The sequence below is a fragment of the Neodiprion virginianus genome, chromosome 1 (assembly GCF_021901495.1).
Source record: "Neodiprion virginianus isolate iyNeoVirg1 chromosome 1, iyNeoVirg1.1, whole genome shotgun sequence".
In the NCBI taxonomy this organism is placed as follows: Eukaryota; Metazoa; Arthropoda; class Insecta; order Hymenoptera; family Diprionidae; genus Neodiprion; species Neodiprion virginianus.
The window spans coordinates 26,289,376-26,310,588 of NC_060877.1; the positions used below are offsets into that span (position 1 = coordinate 26,289,376).

Consider the following 21,213-nt stretch of genomic DNA (forward strand, 5'->3'; position numbering starts at 1 on the left):
CAAGATACTTGAGGAGAGAAATTTGAGGATTGAATTCTTAGCGTCTTGTTCAAAGTGAGCAACCAGACCTACACCGACTCGCCAACAAAGGTTACGTACAAAGCCAGAGAAAAGTAAAAAAATAATAATAATAACAATAACAAAAATAATAATATCATCATATAAAATCGGTCGAACGAACGCTGCGGAATGTGCTTATAAATATAATAATAATTGTGATATGTTATTTAATGAATAATAATTTGAAAGAAGTAAAATAAAATTAACCTAAACCAAAGGGTAATCCCCCACTCCCCGCGCGAAAATAAAGAGTCGAAAAATTGTAACGCAATACGTGCTTCGTAAAAAAAAAAAAAAAAAAGTAACCTGCAATAAAGTGCTTCGATGAAAAGTAGTTGATTACTAAAGTAAAAACGTCTAAGTAAAAAAACGAAACGTAAAAAGTAAAAAAAAATAAATAAATAAAAATTAGAGTTTAATAAAGACAAACAATAAAATGAAATTAAAAAAATTGAAGTACTTATAGTATAACATGCAGGTATGTACGTACCGTGGAAAAGAGAAGGAATAAAAAAGCAACCGAAAAAAGAGAACCGAGCAGCGGAGAAATGTGGAGGAGAGAGCGGAGAGAGCGACAGGCGACGGAAATGGAAGTTGAAGAGGAAGAAGAGCGAGTGCAAGTAAAGTTGGATAGTATCATCTCCCTCGAAATACGAGTACATAATAGGTATATACATATACACGTAGAGAATCATGTGTGTTTGTATGTTTCTATGTTTATATAACCCCGTGTGTTGTGCGAGTGAGTTATATAATATATTACTTGAATACTAGCCGGGAATAAAGCGAAAAGGACAAGATAGGAAGGAAGAAGAAAAAGGTAAAGAAAAGACAAAAAATAACTTGACAAGAATAACGAGGCGCACAAACTGCCGAACGGAAGTAACATCGTAACTACCTGCAGCTATTATGACTAAGCAAGCGACGTCGGAAAACACGAGACGTAACGCCGATGACGGCGTCAACGTTAAATGCGTTATAGATTGTTACTTCGAGAGCGTGGATGAAAAATTCTCAGGATCATAAATAGGAAAATACGCCCTTTCTCCTCCAGACTGGAATCCCGGCTTCAAATTCAGTTGCGGATGCGCTGTAGTTTTTTTTTTTTTTTTTTTCTACTCCAAGTAAGAAACGTAAGTAGACTACATTACCCATGAAACTTGTCGTTTATCAATCGATGGATTTAGATTATTACAGGGGAATCCTGGATCGAGTTGTTCTGGTGTCATTCAGCGTGTTAAAATATCTCATATAATCCATCGGCTGCTCTCTAACTATAAATTCTATTCCAAAGTCCGCTGGCCAGAATCTTCACGTTAGATTTTTTTTTTTTTGGTGATTTTCACTTCGCGCGTTGAAGAGAAATTTCCTGAGCCGGGCATTTCTAATGTTAATTTTGTAAACAGAAAAAGGTAGTTGTTCAATTACCGTTGATGTCAATATGTAAACTTTTCACTACGGCGTCAAGTACTCGTACAGATAACTTAGAATTTCTCTCCTTCAAACGGTACGTAAAAACACTTATCCTAGGCACAGTGAAATAAGTGCATTGAATCAGACCTGACAGAAAATATGTCAGCGGAAAAGTTTTTCTTAACTCCCTGCTTTAGTTACGGCAAAATTATTCTCTAGAAAATTAAAAGCAAATGTACCGACGATTTGACCTTGTGCAATTTAAATAAATCAAAATCCGATTCCGTTACCTCTCGCTGTGCGATGGTTGAATGAACGTACAAATATCTGTGTTGGGATAATTATGAAGCGGTCGATATTTGGTGATTAAATAACGATCAGAGCAGAGCCCTAAGTGCGATTTTATTCTGGTTGAATCAAGACCGGCCTTATCGTATATACACATATACAATTTTCTACCCTGGCAATCTTGCAGGAGAGGAATTTACCTACTACAGCGATGAAATTGCTTGACTAGCGATTTCTGGTGTATTATACGCCCGCCTTTATGTTTCGTTAATTTATTCGCTGGGTTGGATCGAAGTTGGGTGGTGCAGAGGCACAAGGCTAACGGGAATATGGCGACTACACATACTATAAGGTATGATGTAGGTACCCAGAGCCTTCAGATGTAATCATTCTGGTGAATAATGCGCTGGCGTACCTTTCAAATGCGTTCCATGCCTTATTCGTCGTACTTTTATCACGTTATAATGCAGATGTGTGATTTTCGTAAAGCTTGAACTGTGACCTCGCCAACGATTCTTATTGCACAGCTGCTCGACCGTTGAAATACGGATGAGTCAATGAGTGATAATGGCATGAAACCATTTGAAGTTGTATCCTCGAGCTGATTTCCAATCCAAGTATTCGATTTCCAGAAAAATTCATCAACGCCTCGACACTCCAGCCTGAGATGTCCCTCTTCTACGTATTCACATCATGTCTTTAGTTTAAATTATTGAGTGTACTGAAAATCAGAATGCGTAATTTCAAATGTGTTTTTTTTTTTTTGGGGGGGGGGGGGGGATTTTTGCAATTTTCCCTTTGTGGAAATTGAAATTCAACGAGCTTGAAGTAGAGAAATTTGAGTCTGATTGTATAATTGGATATAAATTGTACCCTCTTAAGCTTTATGCAATTTTGGTAGACATTTTGCAATCGTGAGCATCCTTGCAGGCAATAAGGTGCAGCTTAAAGCGCGAAAGTGCAAGGTGCAATTACTCGCCTAATACCTATTACCAGATGAATCTCGTTGGAAACCAGAAACGTTGCCTAATAATACAACATCTTTACGATAATTTGACGAATGGCAGTCTTGGAGGGGGTAAAGAAATATCAGGTAACAATGTAATTTCCTCCGTTGTATAATCCTGAGCGTGAGAATTGTGTGCGTGTTATTGGTGTCGTAAAACATATGTTACGCTAAACTGTATTATATTATTATTATTATTATTATTAATAATATTATTGACATTATATTGTTTTTTTAAACAAAACACGTTGTTTTCATCATCATTGCCATATTTATTATATGTTTGTTGACTATTACGTTAGAAATAAAAAACCAAATCACAAGAATGAAAATCCGGGGTCCAGGTATAAATCCCGACAACCCGTTAATCGAGCGGATGAGTCTTAAACAGCATCTATCAATCGCAACCCATAAATTCCCACCAACTGTTTACTTTGTTCCGACAGCTGCAAGGTTGTTACAGCTATACAAAATGGTTTCTAAATATCCAATCTATATTCTAATGCGATGATTTCCTAGGTGAAATGCAATCAGAAACGACATGAAATAACTGCGTATTTCACTTTGTTCACCTCACCAGGCATCGATCCGAAAGAAAGCTGCGTCGTTATTTCTGCGGCTGAAAAAGGTCAGATATTGTATGTCTCCAGTTAGACTCATTTTTAAAACAATATCCATCTATAGCCGAATGCAATCGAGTTTCGAGAATAAAACATGCACTCGACTACAGCATTGTGTTTCAATGAGAAGATGAAAAAAATTTAGGTAGAATATTACCGTCTACAAGAGCAAAGAAGCACCGTTCAGTGACAGAAGTTTAATATTAACATAATAATTTACAATTACAGTATAAACAGTTTTAATCTATTGCCCGCTAACGAGCTCCTCTCAGATGAACTGGGTAGGACGGCTTGGGATTTGCTGGCATCCATTCCTCGTCCAACTGCGTACCAAGTTCGTCAATGTTGGTCGATTTCTGCGGCTGAAGAAGCGGGTAAGTCTCGGTCCCGTTAGTCCTCTCATCGTCTATGCGAGATATCCTGATGTTCAGTTTAGGCTTCGGACCTTTGATCACCTGGAAAATTGAAGATCAATCAGCTCATTGGCGTGCATTGGAAGCTGAGACCGCAAACAACGTCACACGCTGCAAGTGCGCGATAACACGGGTCTGCAAAAAAATATTTTATTTCAGCTGCATGGGACGTTGTTGGTAATACATTATGTTTTCGAGTGTCCTGAATCGAAAAATGACTTCCATTTCCCTCCATCACATACGGTATTCTTGCACAATAAAAGGTGTTTGCGTGAAAAAGCAGAACGATAATGAAAAAATCGTAATTCGTTATAAACGAAGAAACGCGTGCATGGAACCGCAGTTTTTTCTATGCCTTGCCAACAACTTGCGGGAATCAATGCAGTTACCTTAATCCGCACCTTCTTCCTTCCCGTCCGAATTACCCTGTCCTGTTCGTCGTAATATTCATCCTCCAGGAACTCGTCGTATTCCGACTCGTCGTAAACTTCACCTCTCTTGGGGCCTCTCTTGCTGTGAATACCGGAAGTTCCGTGATAGTTTTCCGCCCCTCCGAACCGTCTTGGCAGTTCGATTTCAATCGTGTAAGGCTGTTCGTCGGACGCGTAGTCGATTCCGTTTTCGTAATGCGACGGAGGATACCTAACGACAGGTTTAAGTCTTGTAAATTATACGAGTATCCTGTTCGATTTGCAGTTTATTGCAGCGTGTTCGCAGAGCAAGCTCACTCCCGACTAATCAAATCACGTCGTTAAAACTTTACGAGAAAATCGGATACGCGGCTGTCGAATGTTTCGCCTTGCACTCGCTGGTCGGTGAGCTGCAGAAATTGTACGATTTCTTTTTTTCTTTCGTCCGACACAAGCTTTTAAAAGCGCCATAGCTGCTTGGCTAGAAAATATAAAAAGATCTTTTTCGATTCGCGGCTTTTTTACGCCACATCCCTGCGCGCACCCAAAAAATCGGAATTTCTACAACTGATTTTCGACAACTTTTCTTCACCTATTTTCCTCGGGTTTGTTTTTTTATATACCGCAGTCGAGGCTGAAGCTTTCTTCTTACCTGTGATATTTCGGCTTGTAACGGGGATAGTCACGTGGCGGAGGTCTTTTTCTGGGCGGATGCCACTTCGGACGCCGGGGACCAGGATGCCATCTTGATCTGTGGGGAGACCTTGAATGATGGTATTTGTACGGCCTAATAGTCTTGGATTCCAGTGGGGGGAGAATCTCGCCGAGTATGACGAAGACGAATATTAGTCCCAACGAATTCTGTGAACATACGGACGAATTTCTTTTTGTACCTACTCTGTCTTGTGAAATTACCTACCGTGCGTTTGCCGCGGCACGACACCGAAGAACTTTACTGTTATTTACTAGGTAAATAAGTAAGATAAATTATAACTTGAGTTTACGGGGCTCTTTCCATGCTTCAGAGTTAAAATCTTGAGACAAGCACGACGCTCTGCTGCGGGGTCAAGAGTCAAATATAATCCCGTTAAACTTTTCAAGACAGTTAATCAGTGACAAATGGCAGCTGTGCCAATTATTGGATCGTTTTTTTTTTTCGATTTTAATTTCCCCACTTTTTTGGAGTGTCACGCTTTGCTTGAGTTTGAAATTGAACTCTAACGGGGAAAGTGTTTTTGTGAATTGAACATTGAAGAACAGAGGCTATCGTAATGTTTGAATTTTCCGCCAGCTACGGCCTCGTTTAAAACTATAAATTGCAAGTGGGTCACACCAGCTGCGCAGTTTAATGTATGTACTATACGTGAAAAGTTTTTCACGGAATCGTGAAATGTAAAAAATTGCGTGATCAATTTCTGCGTGTACACCTCTGTTATTCTTACACGAATAACCGTTTGGTTTTACGACTCTCGTACATGTAGGTGTAAATGCGTTTTTCTCGGCTCTCTATTCTCATGCAAAGTGCTCGAGCTGCTTATGCAGTGGATAGAACCGCAAACGCATTGTTACAGAGTTTCGTGGGAAATTTAAATAATAAATTAACGGTTGAAGAGATACGAGAAAAATTGTTTGTACATTTTTTCCATTATTGGTGAGTAAAATACGATTTTCCACAATCCTACGATACCGTGAGAAACAGGAGTTTTCAATTCATTGTTCTGATAATTAGTATTGCTAAGTGAAAAGCTGCCTCTTGCCCTGACGAATCAAATAATAATGTATCGCGTTGAGCAAGACGAGTTCAAATTAAATTTTTCAAACTGGAAATATTAGGTGATACCAACAATTCTGCATTTTTTTTCGGTAATAATTGTTATAATAACGACGTTAATCACACGTTGAGTTGAATATTGTGATGAAGATTCATTCGAATTAGTGAAATATACTTCGAAAGAGACACTCGTTTTTCGATTCGCCGCAAGGCAAGAAATTTCTCATATTTCCGATGCAATATTTACCCTAGCCTATGAAAGCATTGTCACGCGAGACAGAGTCAATTGGATCAGATAATTAGTAAAATTGGCACTGAAAGCCGAACGACGAACTGTTACTCACGCATGCGTTCATGTCTGACGTGCGTGTTCGTCACGCATCAATATAATCGTGGTGACAAATCAGCTCCTTTATGTACCGAGGTTGACGGTACGGTCTCTTTTTCGCATCGTAACTCTTCCGCAAGGATGCTTATTGTTACTGTTATTACTGTAATATCAACACGCCCCAAGAGTATTTACATTTTTAATTAATTGACGCGAGAGCACAAATCACTGACAAAATTATAAACTCCGTCGTTTTTTTTAAGTTACAGATTTGCACTTGCGCTTACCTTTTTCACCCTTTATATATATATATATATATATTTTTTTTTATACGTTCAAACAATTTTTACTGAATATTATTGTAACAACTCGGCATTTGTAAACGATTTATCAACGACGCAGTTAACGCCGTTTGTGCGATATGATGCGGACTTTACTTCACTTTACAAGAGTTTAATTTTTTTATTATATTTTCACCATCTTACAATTGGGCCCAACAAAGCATGCGCAATTAAAATATTTTGCCCCAGTTTCTTTGGACCTCGTTAAAACAATTGTAGACCACCTGCAGGCCGTTGAAGATTATAATGATGGTCCATCGCTTGGAAAGCCTTTCTTTATATGATCCCCCACCACGCTGGTCAGCTCGGCTTTACAAGTTGTATACAATGTACGTGTATGTCATCTTCCGCTTCACTAAAACGTGGATATTACATACATTACGGAAAAAAAACTACGGTAACGACTTCTTTGAAATGTACAATTTTTGGCCATCGCGATGTTTCGGTTTATTCAGTTTAAGGGAAGACTTCGATGAAATTTTAATTATCGGCTGAAGATTGTCGAGTAAGAAAATCCTTTCAACAGTTTTTAGATTATGGTAGTAAATGCGTTGTAAAAAAATTTCCGCCATCTGCGATGAAAGCATATGCGCAGGGAATTTTTGATAGCGGTTCGAAGAATCTCCTTCGAAAGGTTTCATACGCACACATTTTCATCGCAAGAGCTTGAAATTTTTTTTCAAAGCATTTGCTACTATAATCTAAGAATCGGTAGAAGGAATTTCTTATACAACTTTTTTCCAACAGTTAATAATTAAAAAACCGTTTTTTGGCCAAACTTTCACCGAAATATCCCCTTAACGCTGATCTACTAATTCGTGACATATTTTTTCGGTAAAATTAATGCGTCGCTAGATTTTTCTCTCAAATTGAAACAAGCCTATAAATTTAAATGATATGAGAAATCTCTGGTGTAATTAATTTGGAGCAAAAAACATGCGACGGAATTTCAATGAAAAATGAGGTTCGTATATTCCACTGCATTTCTTTTCTGACCGTGCGCAAAATAATTTGGCCGTAATTCTAGACTAAATATTTCTTTCCCAGCTATTGCATATTACATAACACGTTCGTTGTAGGTACGATTATAGTTTTTGGTGAACAAATCACGGCGTTAGAACGAATCTGTTTCCATTATAACTACCATTGCCGAATTTTCTTACGGCATAAACGCGGAGGTATACAGAATAGGGAAAAAATGTAAAGACCAACAACCATCAGATACGGGCAGAATTGCAAAGAGGCTGACATTAGCGAAGAGGAGATAAGACGAGTTTTTTACCCTGGCGCTACCCTTGAATATCCGGGTGACTAGTTCGCAGAGGCGATAAGCGCGAGGCTGACGATAATGATTGTGGGAAGTTGGGCGATCCAAATTGGAAAAGATCAAATGATTGATATGTCGCGGGGTATTTCGCTCTTCGTTGCTCGCCTATTCGCGACCTTACCGCAAGAGTCTGCCCTCAATTTCTTCCGGCTTCGAGCTTCATCTTGTATAAATCGCTATAACGAGGTACCATTGCTCGTGACTTTTAAATCCGAGGTCGACTATCGTTGAGGATGAACTTTGCCAGCCTTTGATTTCACCAATATTCGTGCTCGAACCATGCAGAAAAAAACTGATGCTAGAATATTGGCACAAGGAAAGCCGCGGGGGAGGTTTGCTCGTCCTCGACTTCGAAGCTTTGAAACTTTTCAAGTTTTCAAACTCCGAAGCCTCGGGCGCGCGCGAGCTATCTCAGTCAGATATTGATACGAACTGATAATGGCACGACCGGTAATCGAGTATCGATCTACATCGCGGGACTTCTTTGTACCTTTGTGCCTCCGTGACTAGCGGATGGTACCGCTTTGGTACCCCAGCTCTGGCTCACCGTGCACCGAAATAAATGCATTGTTATGGAAATGAGCGGCCTAGGGTTCATTTGGTTGCGTAATAGATTCGACCCAATTGCGCCGGAAACTTTGGTATATGTGATGCCGTCGTCACGGTGACGACAAGAACGTGCCAAATCGGCCGTGGACTTTTTCCATTCACCCGAGTAGATGTGCGATGCATTCAGCGTCGTCACTTTCGAGTCGCTATCCTCACTCGTGTTTCCAAGCAAAGAGGTAGGAAAATATCCAAATGCTCGAACACTAGCCACAAACTGAGAGTATACTAATTCGTTCCTTTTTCTAGAATTCACACGTTTCTCGGATCGATCTCGAAAATTGATCTTTGTGGTAAAGCAAAAAAGAAAAAAAAGTCTAAAAGTATTACTAATTTGTCATTTTTCATATAGATACACATTACAACTCGAAGTGTCGGCAACATTCGATATCGGGTACATGTTGTTCTTTCGGATAGAGGCCTGCCTGTGACGTGTAGGTGAAATTGAGAGCGACAGCAACGTATAAATTAAGCCAAATTGGTACTCCAGCAGGTGGCAAGCAAATGCAAAAGAGGCTAAATTGATGAGGCGTTTAACGAAGCGTGTAAAAAATGATGCGATTGACCGCAGATTTCACGTTATCTCTAAACGTAACGTTGCACAACCGTCTACGACGGAGCTGGCTCCATCTGCATCTGTGGCTTGGATTATCTTTACCTGTCGACCACAGAGGCTGTTCGATCGATTTTCTCCCAGGTAAGGGATATACGAACGCTCTGTTTTCATCAGTATAAATAAAGCCTCGGAGTGTGCCGCGTGACACTGCCAGGAGCGTGGTACTGAATATATGAGAGTGTGAAATCCTTGGCGACAATTTACAGCCTCTGTCTCCAGCTGGAAAACTAATTATGTACTGACACCGCACACAACTTAGCTATGCAAATCGTAACCTTTCCCACAGCCGCCTTTCGGGAATTCTACCGGCCAGCCTGAAGTCGCTGCTGGTTGTCAAAATAAGCCTAGCTTTGTTTAAAAATTTTCACTCATCCTCTTTTTATTTATCAAGACGAACAGTTGAGTTCAGATGAATTCTCGGCTAATCTCGGTCAGTCGCTTACATAAAAATCAAAGATTATTGCATATTCACTGACTAGATATAATTAATCGCTCGAAGTACTTTTTGGTTCCTATAAGATGTATTCAAGAAATTTTAAAATTTCGGGAACTATACGGTTGGTCAATCTTTTCGGTATAGACGTTGTAGGCATGGCCCGGACTCAGATGTCTCTTGCACAATGCAGGTCCGGCGACAAAACGTTTCTAGGCATTGCCGTCGGAAGCACGTCTATTGTGGAAATGTCAGAGTGCCTATCCGGCTTACCCGCCGCTATACAGACTATATAAGGGAGGAATTGAGAGCCAAGCAAACGTTCTGACAGACGGAAATCCAAATCTTTTGGTATCGAAGATCACGATAATGATTTTTAGTCAATTCCTATGCTAAATACGGGGCCGTCGATTTCGAATCACCGACGAGTGATACAGGCCTAGTGATTTCGATGATACTGACTGACTAACGATGTACGGAACGGTTTAACATGCTGCCAAATATCTTACAAAACCTCGAGGCTCCTCGTGAGTTTTAGAACCGTGTTTTAGCGCAGTTTTGAGAAAATGATTGCACCGTGCTTTCATTTGCTTAACAAATCGGGTTGAAAATCCTGATTGCCGGAAATTCCTGTTTTCACCGAATACCACTTTACGGCTTCCGTTCTTAAAAATGTACACGCCAATAGTTTCGGTACACGGTGTCACACCGGATGAGTTGTATATTCCGTCTTCGATCCAGGTCAGAAAATATCGAGGCTAATGTCCACGTATCGACGTATCTTGCGCATCAAAAAGTTGTTGCCATTACGTTGCGGATCTCGCGATAACTGCGACGTGCGTCATTTGACTCGCCGTTTCTCATACGTGTAGACAAGTCTTCTTTTTCACGTGCCCCTTTTTCCTCCATCATCTTCTTCTAATGGCATTCCTTATCGAAATCCTTACTTTGCCATCTTATGCTCTGTTGGCAAAAAAAATGTGTATATATATTTATATTATATATCTCCGAGTGCGACACGACGACGCGACTTCGTGGCTGCTCGTATGAAACGAGCAAATGCTCGGTCTATAATCATTTCGAGATCTCGAGTAAACTGGGCCGTTCCTTCCACGACCAAGCTGCAATGACCGCCAGAGAAAACAACAGTTGCTAATGTCCAACCAAATGTGTAACAATGACTAGGTTTATGTCGCAGGTGCAACAACAGCAGCCTTACTTTGACGGCCGTCTGCGAAAAAGATACGTTCCTCGCTTCGGCTGATCCACTCCGTTTAGATTCGCTTCGTGTCGTTCGGGTGTATCCCTCGTTGTTTTTCGAAGCCTGCCGCTTTCTGCTCTCCCAAAGGCTTAATCGATGCCCCAAGAATCGCCGGCTTTCCTTTCGCGAAGAACAACCTACTGAGCAGTGAAATTGAACCAAACGGCTACTATTAGGCCGGATTCGTAAAGCGGAAACAAAGCGCATTCGTTTTCATTTCTTCATAGACGATATCCTGGAGTCCCTGTCAGGCCGAAAGTATCGAGAAGTCTATGAACCTTGAATTGTGAAAAAAGTGTTTTCCGGTCTAGTCTGACGCGTCACAGCAGATCCTGATCCTGATTCGGAATATGTCTAACATTCGCGTATTGAATATAATCTGCCTGAATTTCTTGTGCAGAAAAAATGCTGATTTCGCTTAGTGTCAACTGAAGGTAGTATTTTTGGAAGACTGGAAAACTGTGTTCTGACGAACGTCTCTTGCCAGCAATTTTTGTGCTAACAACAAGCGTGCATAAATGCAATCGTTTAATTTTCAGTATTGTAAATCAATCGGGAGGCAACGGATTACGGAATATATTTTTTATTAATAATATAGTACAAATTGACAAATATTCTCACTATGTATAGTTATAAGACAGTGGTCTTAAAGTCAATCTAGTTGATCGCTGGTACTTTAATAAGCATTAATATCCGTGTTGAGACAATTTGACACTAAAACTTACAATTAGTGATACTAAAGAGTGGTGCGTGAGTAGTTTTTTTTTTTTTTTTACGCGGTTTTCTAAAAGAAAGCACCTAATTATTCCAGTGCTCCAGATATTTGATAACTGTACAGAAGCGCTGATTACGATTAAAAAAAATTTACATGCACTATCAGGTATCGTAATCATGGAAGAAAGTCTTCTGTTTAGGTATGGAACGACTCAACGCTAGTCGTCAACTTGCTCTTACAGTCCTTCTAGCACGGATCATTTCATTATTGACTAATTTCAAGCATGGACCACTATTTGTATAATGGCTTCGTGGTACGAACAAACTTGAAGCAAATAGTGTACAAAATTAGACTCACGTTTTTTTGGTCAAGTCGTGTAACTAAAAACCGAAAGCAATTTCTGTTTGTTAAAATTTCTGTTCATATCCACATTATTAGCGGTATTTCTACGCTCGTACTTCCGAGCTAGGTCATGATCATTCGGAACGAAGCTAGCGATGCGAGAACAAGGATGGCACTCGATACTCTTAACAATCCCCAATTTGGGACATACATTACTCAGGTACATCCTTTTTCTTCTTATCCGTGATTAAATCGTATATGTACTACGAGCTCTCGCGATCGATACAATCGATCGGCTTCACCTCGAGCCACCAGTTGTCGGGATAGTGATACTTCTGGAGTTCAATACCCTCGCGTGGTACCGGCAACACGTGACTGCCAAACTGCTTGATCGGTAAAGGCGAGATCGCCAGCTGTGGCGGGAAGCACTGCAAGCTCGGAGAGAGTTCGCAGTCAGGTGGAAGCACTCTTCGCGTCCATCCGACTCGTCTGACCATCTGCGCCTGCGGCAGAGCGCGAAAATTTAAATATAACAATGCCAGGCACAACGGTCGGACCTAAAGTGCGCGGTCGACGAGGGACGCTGAAAGAAGTTTGTTCCTCACCTTGACGTCCTCCTCGAAGACGATTATTTCCACCCGCGGAGCGTCTTCGCCGACTTCCTGTTCCTGGACTCGGTAAATACCGGCGGCGTGAAGATACGTAGCGGCGAGTCCAGCCTGTCTGAAGGCCTTCGAAATGAGCGCGTCGTCTCGTAGATTGTCAACGAGGCATAGCTCGATTTTACGGGCCCACGGGAGGGCCCGGCCTATCCTCGCCTGACCCCAGAGTCCACCGAAGCATAGAAAGTGAACTATGCCATGTTTCGCCAGCACCAAATGCGCCCTAATTCGAGGAACAAAATGCGATCTCTCGTCAAGGAGTTTCCGCAAATGGGCAACTGCGATGCTCTTGACACACACCAAGAGCGTACTTAAATGGTATAACAATGTAGTATTATTGTGTGTATATTACTCAGCTTTATTTTTATTAATCAGTTCGTTTTCTGTTCTATGCTCAGACGCAAGTGGTTACGTTAAATTGAATACTATCGTACTGTGAAATACGTTAATCGTGAACTCGAGCGAGCGATAACCGTCGGTCATTACTGTCCTGTACCCTCATCCTCTCGTTATCTTGAAGGAAAAGCCTCTTATCTCGTCGCGACAAGTACTTAAACGCAGAGTGTAATTATCCGGTAACTGGCTTTCCCTCCATAGGAAGCGAAGCGTAGTTTACTTTGGTATACCTGTAGGCAAGTTCGTGAAGTTTTTCAGTGAACTCCTCAGGAACGGCGCAAGGTTCCGGCGGCACAACTTGCCGGTCCAGGTTCAGCCAGAATAGAACGCCGAGCATTAGCAACGCGGCGAGAATCCGTAGAGGCGTTATGCGGAATCGTCGACGTGACCAAGGTCCCATATCAGCAACCCTGAAGGTGAAAAAATCAGACTTTACTTTTACAATCCTGCGTCACAAAAGTTTGTAATTCTTATATCATCTGTAAAAGAAAAAATTCATATCGTATAGGTGTACAGTCATGCGCAGGATGTGCCGCAAGCTCTTCTAGCGTTCGGAGATGCCTGTGTCACATCCTTATTCACACACCAGAACCTCTAACGAACGGCGAACTGACGGGAGGCAGTCTGACCACAAAATTATCGTACAATTTACGACATGTTATACCTACTAATAGACAGCGACAGACACGAGCATTATCCAGAGTAATTATTAGAAAGGCGATACTTCGGTGAGGAGGCGGCTACTTCCGGTGAATGAGCGTTTCATTTTAATACGCGTATTGTGAATCAGGAATCAATATTACGGACGAAAGTTGACCGTCATTTCACCACGGGCTCTCACTTTTCGTTAACGGCGCACTGATTCGTCTTGCGGTAAATCGACCAAGAGCAGCATGCGTGACCCGCAAGTGCCTGAAACCTGGATCATAACTATGCTTGGCGGTCAAACACTTGCGTTATTTTCGTCGACCATGTTGAAGCCTTGAACTTATCAGCCGGGCAACGGGACGCAACCAGCCAGCGGTGAACCAGGGACTGTCCATCGTAGACATGTGCTGGATATTTACGCAGGCGCGTACGGGATCAACCCAGGAGCGTACCTAGGCGGTTTCAAGAGAGAACAAAAAATAAAGGAGAACGAGAATCGAATTTAGTCATGCCAGCGTAACATCTTCTCGCAGATAACAAACGTCGTTCAGTTTGCGAAATTTATTGATACGATGCACCTGTCAATTGTCGGTAATTGAGTAACTGATGAAAATTGACGTTATCGAGACCTTCCGCTTTTTCTATTCCGAGAAAAAAAAAGATTACGAAGTTCGTTCTGAAATTCTAAGCCGCTTAAAATATCGAATGTGCTTCTTGTGGAGAAAGATTCGACCATTATTGTTTTTTTATTTTTTTTTCTGTTCTGGCACCATGTCTTATTTCGTTGGAATTGCGATTCATATGGATTTATATGACAGATGGCAGAGCGATGCATTCGTGGTATGCACTAGAAATCGTTGAAGATACCGATAAACGGCCTTGGTGTCACTTCGACAATTACACGGAATCTAGTGCGCTCGCTATTCTGTTTTCAGAATGTATAATAATCTACATACTCCTAGAGACTTTGCAATAGGTTTCCCCATGTATCGAATCTGTTCAGTCACGGACATTAATATCGCTGCAATTGACCATGGGAAATCAAACCGATCTTATGACCTTATTCAAACGTATGTTCAAGATTTCATTTAATTAGCAAAGAGGTGAACAGTTGATTCACAAGACTGGCTTATTATAAAATTGAAGATTCTCGAGTTTCATTGTTCAAAGATTTTACTTCTTTTGCACTGAATCTACCACAGCTCTATTAGTTTCATGATATACTCTTGCAGTACAACGTATCTTTTTCCTAAGTTCAATAACCGGTATCACTTATAATGTAATCAATGCATAGCTGTTCATAAAAATTGTCAATTTTAATCCTCTCCGAGTGAATTAAACACGCAGGCATTAGAAACATCGTTCACTTAACTCCTAATTATGGTATCGAGCCAAACGTGGATGGAGAGTCACCGCTTCACAGGCAGTGCCGATACGAAACAGCCCGAAGTTACCCGCTGCATGACGACACGTTCGAGTCTTAGCCAAGGAAGATAATAAAACCCCGGTATTCGGTACAATCGAAAATTTTCTGCGATAAGTTCAGCTACACGTCCCAGCTCATAGCATAACAACACGCGATAAGAAATTTCCTGCATTACCGTCTCTACACTAGGTTTTTCAAGGATTCTTCTTCTTTCTAACAATAAGCTTCAATCCACGCATTCCTGATCTGATTGTGCCGGCGAACACGAGCATAAGCCCTCGATATTCACGCCCATATTGCAAATTTCCAGATTGTTGCCCAGCGATTGATCAGGTTGAGATTCTTTCAATACTATACGACATCCGCCTGTAACTGAAGTTTCAAACAAGTTCGTAAGATACTTTTTCCCAGTCCGTGAATTTGGGGTGAAACATGCTTAACGCACACGATCAAATGTACATGTACCAAGTAGCTTACTGCCGCCAGGAGCACCTCAAACCTCGATTCATCGAAACGTATACCTTTAATCTACCATCTCCATCATCGAACTTTAATCAATCACGGTATGTGTGTTCGATTGGGTAGTATAACGATTATCATCATCGATTACAAAAAAAAAAAGTGTTAGTGATATATCACGATAGTTCTATAGATCTATGTGTGTTTCATAAATAAGAAATCAGAATCTTATCTGTCTCATGCATGCTAAGATTAGGTATGCATGTGCGAAGACCTTCGAAGATGAAATCAGGTATATCGTTATTACAGGTATATGCACACATGTCATTCACGAGTTGAATGATGCAGAAATAATAATCAACTCCCTTGGTCTAACAAGAAGACCAAGTGTTGGTGACAATAAATGATAAATTTCAAGGCAGCTATGAAAGCAATACAGAGCAACTTATTTCAAATATGGTTGCAGCATTGATAAACTCCTTCCGTTGTGCATGGAACAAAGCCGTGAAGGTACTAGACTCTTTCTACTTATGAATAGCGAATGAAAGAAGTTGAAAAATTGAATTGAACGCCAACCTACATTGCTCAAAGTATATAATGGCCAAATTTGATTGTCACGAAAGACAATCGACATCAATTCTCCGATCTCGAGTATGATTTACATAGCGTAATGAGTTGCTATACTGCACCGAATATTTCAGGATAACTTTCGCAATATTACAATCTTACGTATCTATGTGCAATATTGCAGTAAAATTGTAGCAATGCGTTAGATTATTCTCAACAAAGTACTGGAACCGTAACGGTAAAGCAAGTCGCGGTCATTTAATACTTTATGTCAAAAGTACGTAATCGTGATCACAAATTTCCTGCAAGTAGAAACCCGCGGACCATCTTCTTATTTCAACACTGGTAAATCCTTATTTCAGCACGGTAGATTAACCATCCATGAGTCGGATATTTCGCCATAGTCTGTTATTCAGTAGTATAAGTAACAGTTAGTAGTACGCGGAATTATCACATAAGAACAATTCCTTTATGGATAATTAACAGTGCAAGTGTCGCTTGTGATTAAGATTCTTGTGCAATGAGCACAAGAATGTCAAGTGAAAATAACTTTGCAGTTTGATCCAAGGTATCAAAACTGGTTACAGTCTGGTATTCAAGATATTAATCAGCGGTACACATATACTTGTCATGATTCCACGCGTACGCTACATTCCAGTTGAAGTATTTGTGATACTATAGACTTAACTTCTTGCGTGTGTAAGGCAGTACCGATTGAAACGTGACTGAAAAGTTCTAAATTCAGCTAATACGACCATTCATCGAACACACCCACCCAAAAGTACCCATCAGTAATCACTGGTTATCTTTCTCAGCCACGTGCGGTAGACCGTGGACCCTCTAGGTAATTGGTCGCTTGAATTATCCGATGTGTAAGAGACGTGTAAATATCAAAATGCGACGTATCATAACATGCCTAAGGCTCAAGATGGGATGTCAAGATCGTTGAGGAAATGGGATTGACTTGGTGGAACCAGATCATCTATTTGCTACTAGCCAATTTCACGAAACAAAGGTTCCACATAGGTAGAACACAAGTTTTTGACGAATCACAATAGATATTCACGGAACTTACTTCTGCCTTTCTGTGATCCGCAACATTATGACAATTTTTGAGTAGCAAACGGTCTTTTACATTTTGTTTCTATTTACGAAACGAATTAAATACCGTGAGTCTGTATTAAGATGCAAAATTATGTCAGCATTTCTCGGGCTTGCGTAAATTTGTATAATTACTTGACAAAGAGTCCAACTCTATCACAATGGAATATTGAAAAGCTCAGAACAAATTGAGAATTATCCAAGATGCTAGGATTAAAAAATAATTCTCAATATCAATTTCAGTTGCAATATACAGTTGGTCTAACCGCAATTTCGAACAGTAGCTCGATCAATATGAAAATTAATGACAGATTTGAATATATGTTATTGTTCGAAACCTGCTACCTTTGCTTTGCGATTGGTTTTTTTTATCATCAGATGTACGCGATTCATACATGTGATTCTTAGTATTTGTTTCAAAACGTTGACGTTATCTTCCAAATGTATAAAAACCGTACACTCTCGTGCTGAGCATGTATCACGTGTTCATCGCATCTAGAATCAGATTCGGAAACACGCACGTTATTAATGATTTCGATAGATTAGCAACAGCGCTATTGCCACGTCACCTAATTTTGCCAACCTTCGGTAGCTATAAAATGAGGAAAACACCAAGAGCATGGCAGAAGAAGACCTTAGCTCCCAGTCCACTGTTTCGACCGCTTCTTCTCCACACTGGAAATGATCTGGCTCGCGACGCTCCTCGCAATTGCGATTGCATCGACAAACGCTTTGCCAACTCGAAGCGGTAAGTCATTTGCTTTTGTAATAACATTTCTCTGGATCATTTGATTCGCTGTTATTCGTGTTCAAAGGATTGTGTATTTTACAGTTAGATAAGCGATGAGCTTTGCAAGAAAAAGTCATGAAGAAATTTGCGAGCACCGATAGAAATTTATCAACTTTTTCCCTAACTTATCCTAATCTATATTGTTACTTACAACGAGAGTAGAGAAATTCGGTGTCGCAAATCGGGTTGTCCTTGTACGTGGTGAAAGGTGAAAGCTCCCCTATTTGACGTAATTTTTGATTTTTAATACAATGGACCTTGGTTGCTGAGATATCATGATTTGAAATTCCCGAGTATATCCTTTTTTCGAAATTTCCTCGCAAATCAAGCTTCCCCACTCTCCTCATGAGTGTATAAATATCTTCAGTTGAATTCACGATTAGAACATTCTTGTTTATCCTAAATTGGAGTATTTTGGAAAGTCCTGTTTTTAATGTTTTGAGATAAGTAAATTAAGATGAGCGCGCCTTAAAAAGCGAACTCATTCAACAATCGATGCTTGTAGGTGGATGCTCCGTGTCCCTGAACGGAGACCTGAACGACCCTCAACCACTGATCCTGGTGCCAAAAGGTCAAGAAGCCAGTTACGTATTGCCCGTAGACACCAGCGGGACGTTGGTCTTCGCAGAAAACGAGGAACTGCGTCTGGCATGCGTGGGAGAGAACAACTATCTAGTGGGTGTGGGCGATGAGGATATTCAGGACATCGAGGCGTACTGCGTCAGCGACAAAACATTCCTGGTAAACTCGGTCGAGTACGAATTCGGAGATTTGGTTTGCAGCTTCGTGCCGTCAAGTACCGTCAGAAGAACGGGGGAAGCCTGCCTGGACAAGTACAGCCAGGTCGAGATCGGATTCGATCTTGGAGACGAGTTCCTGAGAACGATTGAAATCTGCCGTGACGACGACATCTACTTCACCTATTGGACCAAGTTCAATCTGACCAAGGCGATCGGTGGCTACCAGCGCAGCTATCCGAGGCCCAGCTGGTCCCAGGGCGACTTCTGGGGTGACTACAACGTGAACACCCAGTTCACCAGGTCGGTCCAACGGGCAACGGTCTCCTTGATCGTGAACTCCACCGAACTCGGCGCCGCGTACATCAGCAGCTCCACGAACTACTACTTCGCTCGAGGTCACATCACCGCGAAGGCAGACTTCGTCTACGGCTCGGCCCATTGGTCTACTTTCTGGTACGTAAACTGCCACCCGCAATGGCAAACCTTCAACGGAGCGAACTGGATGTACTTGGAGTCGGACGTCAGGAGCTACGCGAGTAATTCTCAGGTGGACCTCGACGTCTACACGGGTGTCCACGGCATCACAACCCTCCGTGACGTCAACGACGTAGAACAGCCTATATATTTCTATGCCTCTGGAGACGAACGAGCTCTACCTGTCCCTAAATTCTTCTGGAAAATCATTTACGATCCGCTCACGCAGAAGGGAACTGCATTCGTTGGTGTGAACAACCCGTACATCACCGAAGTGACATCGGACTACTACATCTGCGACGATATAAGCAGCAAGATCACGTGGCTGACTTGGACCGCGGATGATATTGAAAAGGGCATTTCTTACGCCTGCACCATTGACGATCTAAGGGAAGCTGTTCCAACCTTACCGGAACTCACCGTCGTCGACATACTGACGTAGAGTCTAATCAATTCAGTTTCACAATTTATCAGCCCAGAGTTAAACAATTAATTGATCTGCTGATTGTAATGCTGTTAAAATCTTCAGCGGTTATCAGACCAAGTCTGGTGTGATGAACAATTTCAAATGAAAAATAATCGTTCAATATGTGCTGACAGAGAAGTATAACTCCTTTGCAAATTGTAAATATATGTTTTATTTTTCTACTTCTGCCTGACCCTTCCGGAAACCTCAACACCGAAGTGTTTTTAATCTTATACGTATTTCAGTTTTTGTAATCCACATGACTTCGGTTATCTTTTGCTCCGGGACTTTATACGTCGTTACAAATTCCTTGGGGAGAACCCCATAAGATGTACTAAATACCGAAGCATACCTGAATTGTGAAATCAATTTTTTTTTAGGGACATTTATACATTATGAAAGATAATATTCACCTACAAGCAATTCTTGTAAACTTCAAACCCCGTTCCTTTGCTAGAATAATTTAAATACGAGTCCTATAAGTAAAACAATTAGTGAAGGTGTTAATGAACGGAACAATTTCTGCACAAGGCTTATAGTTCGGATACTACTTACTGAATTAATCCTTCGTTCTGGTTTTGATACATTTTCTCACCAACGATCCAATTTTATTTCTCTCTATACATACAGTTATTCATGGACTGACGAATGTATCTTTTGAAAACATTAGAAAAATATTTGAAACAGAGAATCATCCTTCCTCGATGACGCACTCTGATTCGCGGTACTCTAGGCTACAGCCTAGATTAGATAGCCTACTGGATGAACCGGCGTTTTCGCGGTACCATAGCCACGGTCGATGTAGAAGAACTTGAGCCTTACCCACGGTAGAATAATGCTGCGTTCTTTACTACGGCGTTTGAGCTAATCTCGCAGCTTTCGTTACTGTGGGAACTTATGAATGTTACCTTCACAATTCACTTCAATGGAGTCGTGCGCAGTGTAATCTAATGGTTATAATGTTTTCTATTTTACCCTTTCAAAGATTATGGAATATGGCTCCCTCTTCGTACGTAGTGGTCACGAATTTTTTGAACCATTCCGCTGACTAGTTCTTTGAAATTTTTGTAATGAAAAAATTGAATTCGAAGATCTAATAGGGATTCTAATCAATTGAATTGAATTCGGTAACACAGCATCTTTTGGATAGGTGCATACTTTCCGTGAAAACATTACCGAATAGTCGATGATTTTTTTAATTATACCCTGCAGTACCAATTTTCAGTGATGGTTGTTGGGAAACAGATTTATGTCACTTTCAGGCTCAAGACATATTAATATTGAGTTAAATTTATGAGGAAAATGCCGTTATAAATAAAATCTGTTGTGTATTTTTGCCTTAAATATCAATTTTCGTCATCTTCCAACGAAGTTTAGATGACCCAATTTTACAGATTCGATTGTAAAAGGATTCAATATTATTTCAGATCCATGGGAAGATATAAACTGCAAATATTGGATAGTCTGATCTATTGTGAATCGGACGTAGAAAGGCCCGATCGATGGAAATACATATCAAAACTTCCACATTTTC

General features: G+C 40.8%; 3 protein-coding genes across 7 annotated transcripts; 1 reads left to right on the top strand and 2 right to left on the bottom strand.

Annotated features, from left to right (window-relative positions):
• Positions 1 to 3,619: 3,619 nt before the first annotated feature.
• On the bottom strand, positions 3,620 to 6,871 carry LOC124297213 (uncharacterized). Its single transcript, XM_046747987.1, has 4 exons — positions 6,326 to 6,871; positions 4,863 to 5,071; positions 4,190 to 4,442; positions 3,620 to 3,842 (listed from the first exon to the last, which is right to left on the bottom strand). The coding sequence occupies exons 1-4, from the start codon at positions 6,335 to 6,337 to the stop codon at positions 3,642 to 3,644; spliced, it is 675 nt and encodes a 224-aa protein (XP_046603943.1). The 5' UTR covers positions 6,338 to 6,871; the 3' UTR covers positions 3,620 to 3,641.
• A 4,727-nt stretch (positions 6,872 to 11,598) lies between these two features.
• LOC124303524 (uncharacterized) lies at positions 11,599 to 14,078 on the bottom strand. 5 transcript variants are annotated; one of them, XM_046760849.1, is made up of 4 exons: positions 13,964 to 14,078; positions 13,239 to 13,418; positions 12,556 to 12,835; positions 11,599 to 12,453 (listed from the first exon to the last, which is right to left on the bottom strand). In XM_046760849.1, the coding sequence occupies exons 2-4, from the start codon at positions 13,406 to 13,408 to the stop codon at positions 12,214 to 12,216; spliced, it is 690 nt and encodes a 229-aa protein (XP_046616805.1). In that variant the 5' UTR covers positions 13,409 to 13,418; positions 13,964 to 14,078; the 3' UTR covers positions 11,599 to 12,213. The 5 variants fall into 5 exon arrangements, with proteins under 5 accessions (XP_046616805.1, XP_046616796.1, XP_046616788.1 ...); XM_046760840.1 differs by having other exon boundaries at positions 11,599 to 12,447; positions 13,673 to 14,069; XM_046760832.1 differs by having other exon boundaries at positions 13,850 to 14,066.
• A 3,742-nt stretch (positions 14,079 to 17,820) lies between these two features.
• On the top strand, positions 17,821 to 20,062 carry LOC124304533 (uncharacterized). The gene is made up of 2 exons (XM_046762906.1): positions 17,821 to 17,957; positions 18,505 to 20,062. The coding sequence occupies exons 1-2, from the start codon at positions 17,891 to 17,893 to the stop codon at positions 19,653 to 19,655; spliced, it is 1,218 nt and encodes a 405-aa protein (XP_046618862.1). The 5' UTR covers positions 17,821 to 17,890; the 3' UTR covers positions 19,656 to 20,062.
• Positions 20,063 to 21,213: the final 1,151 nt, after the last annotated feature.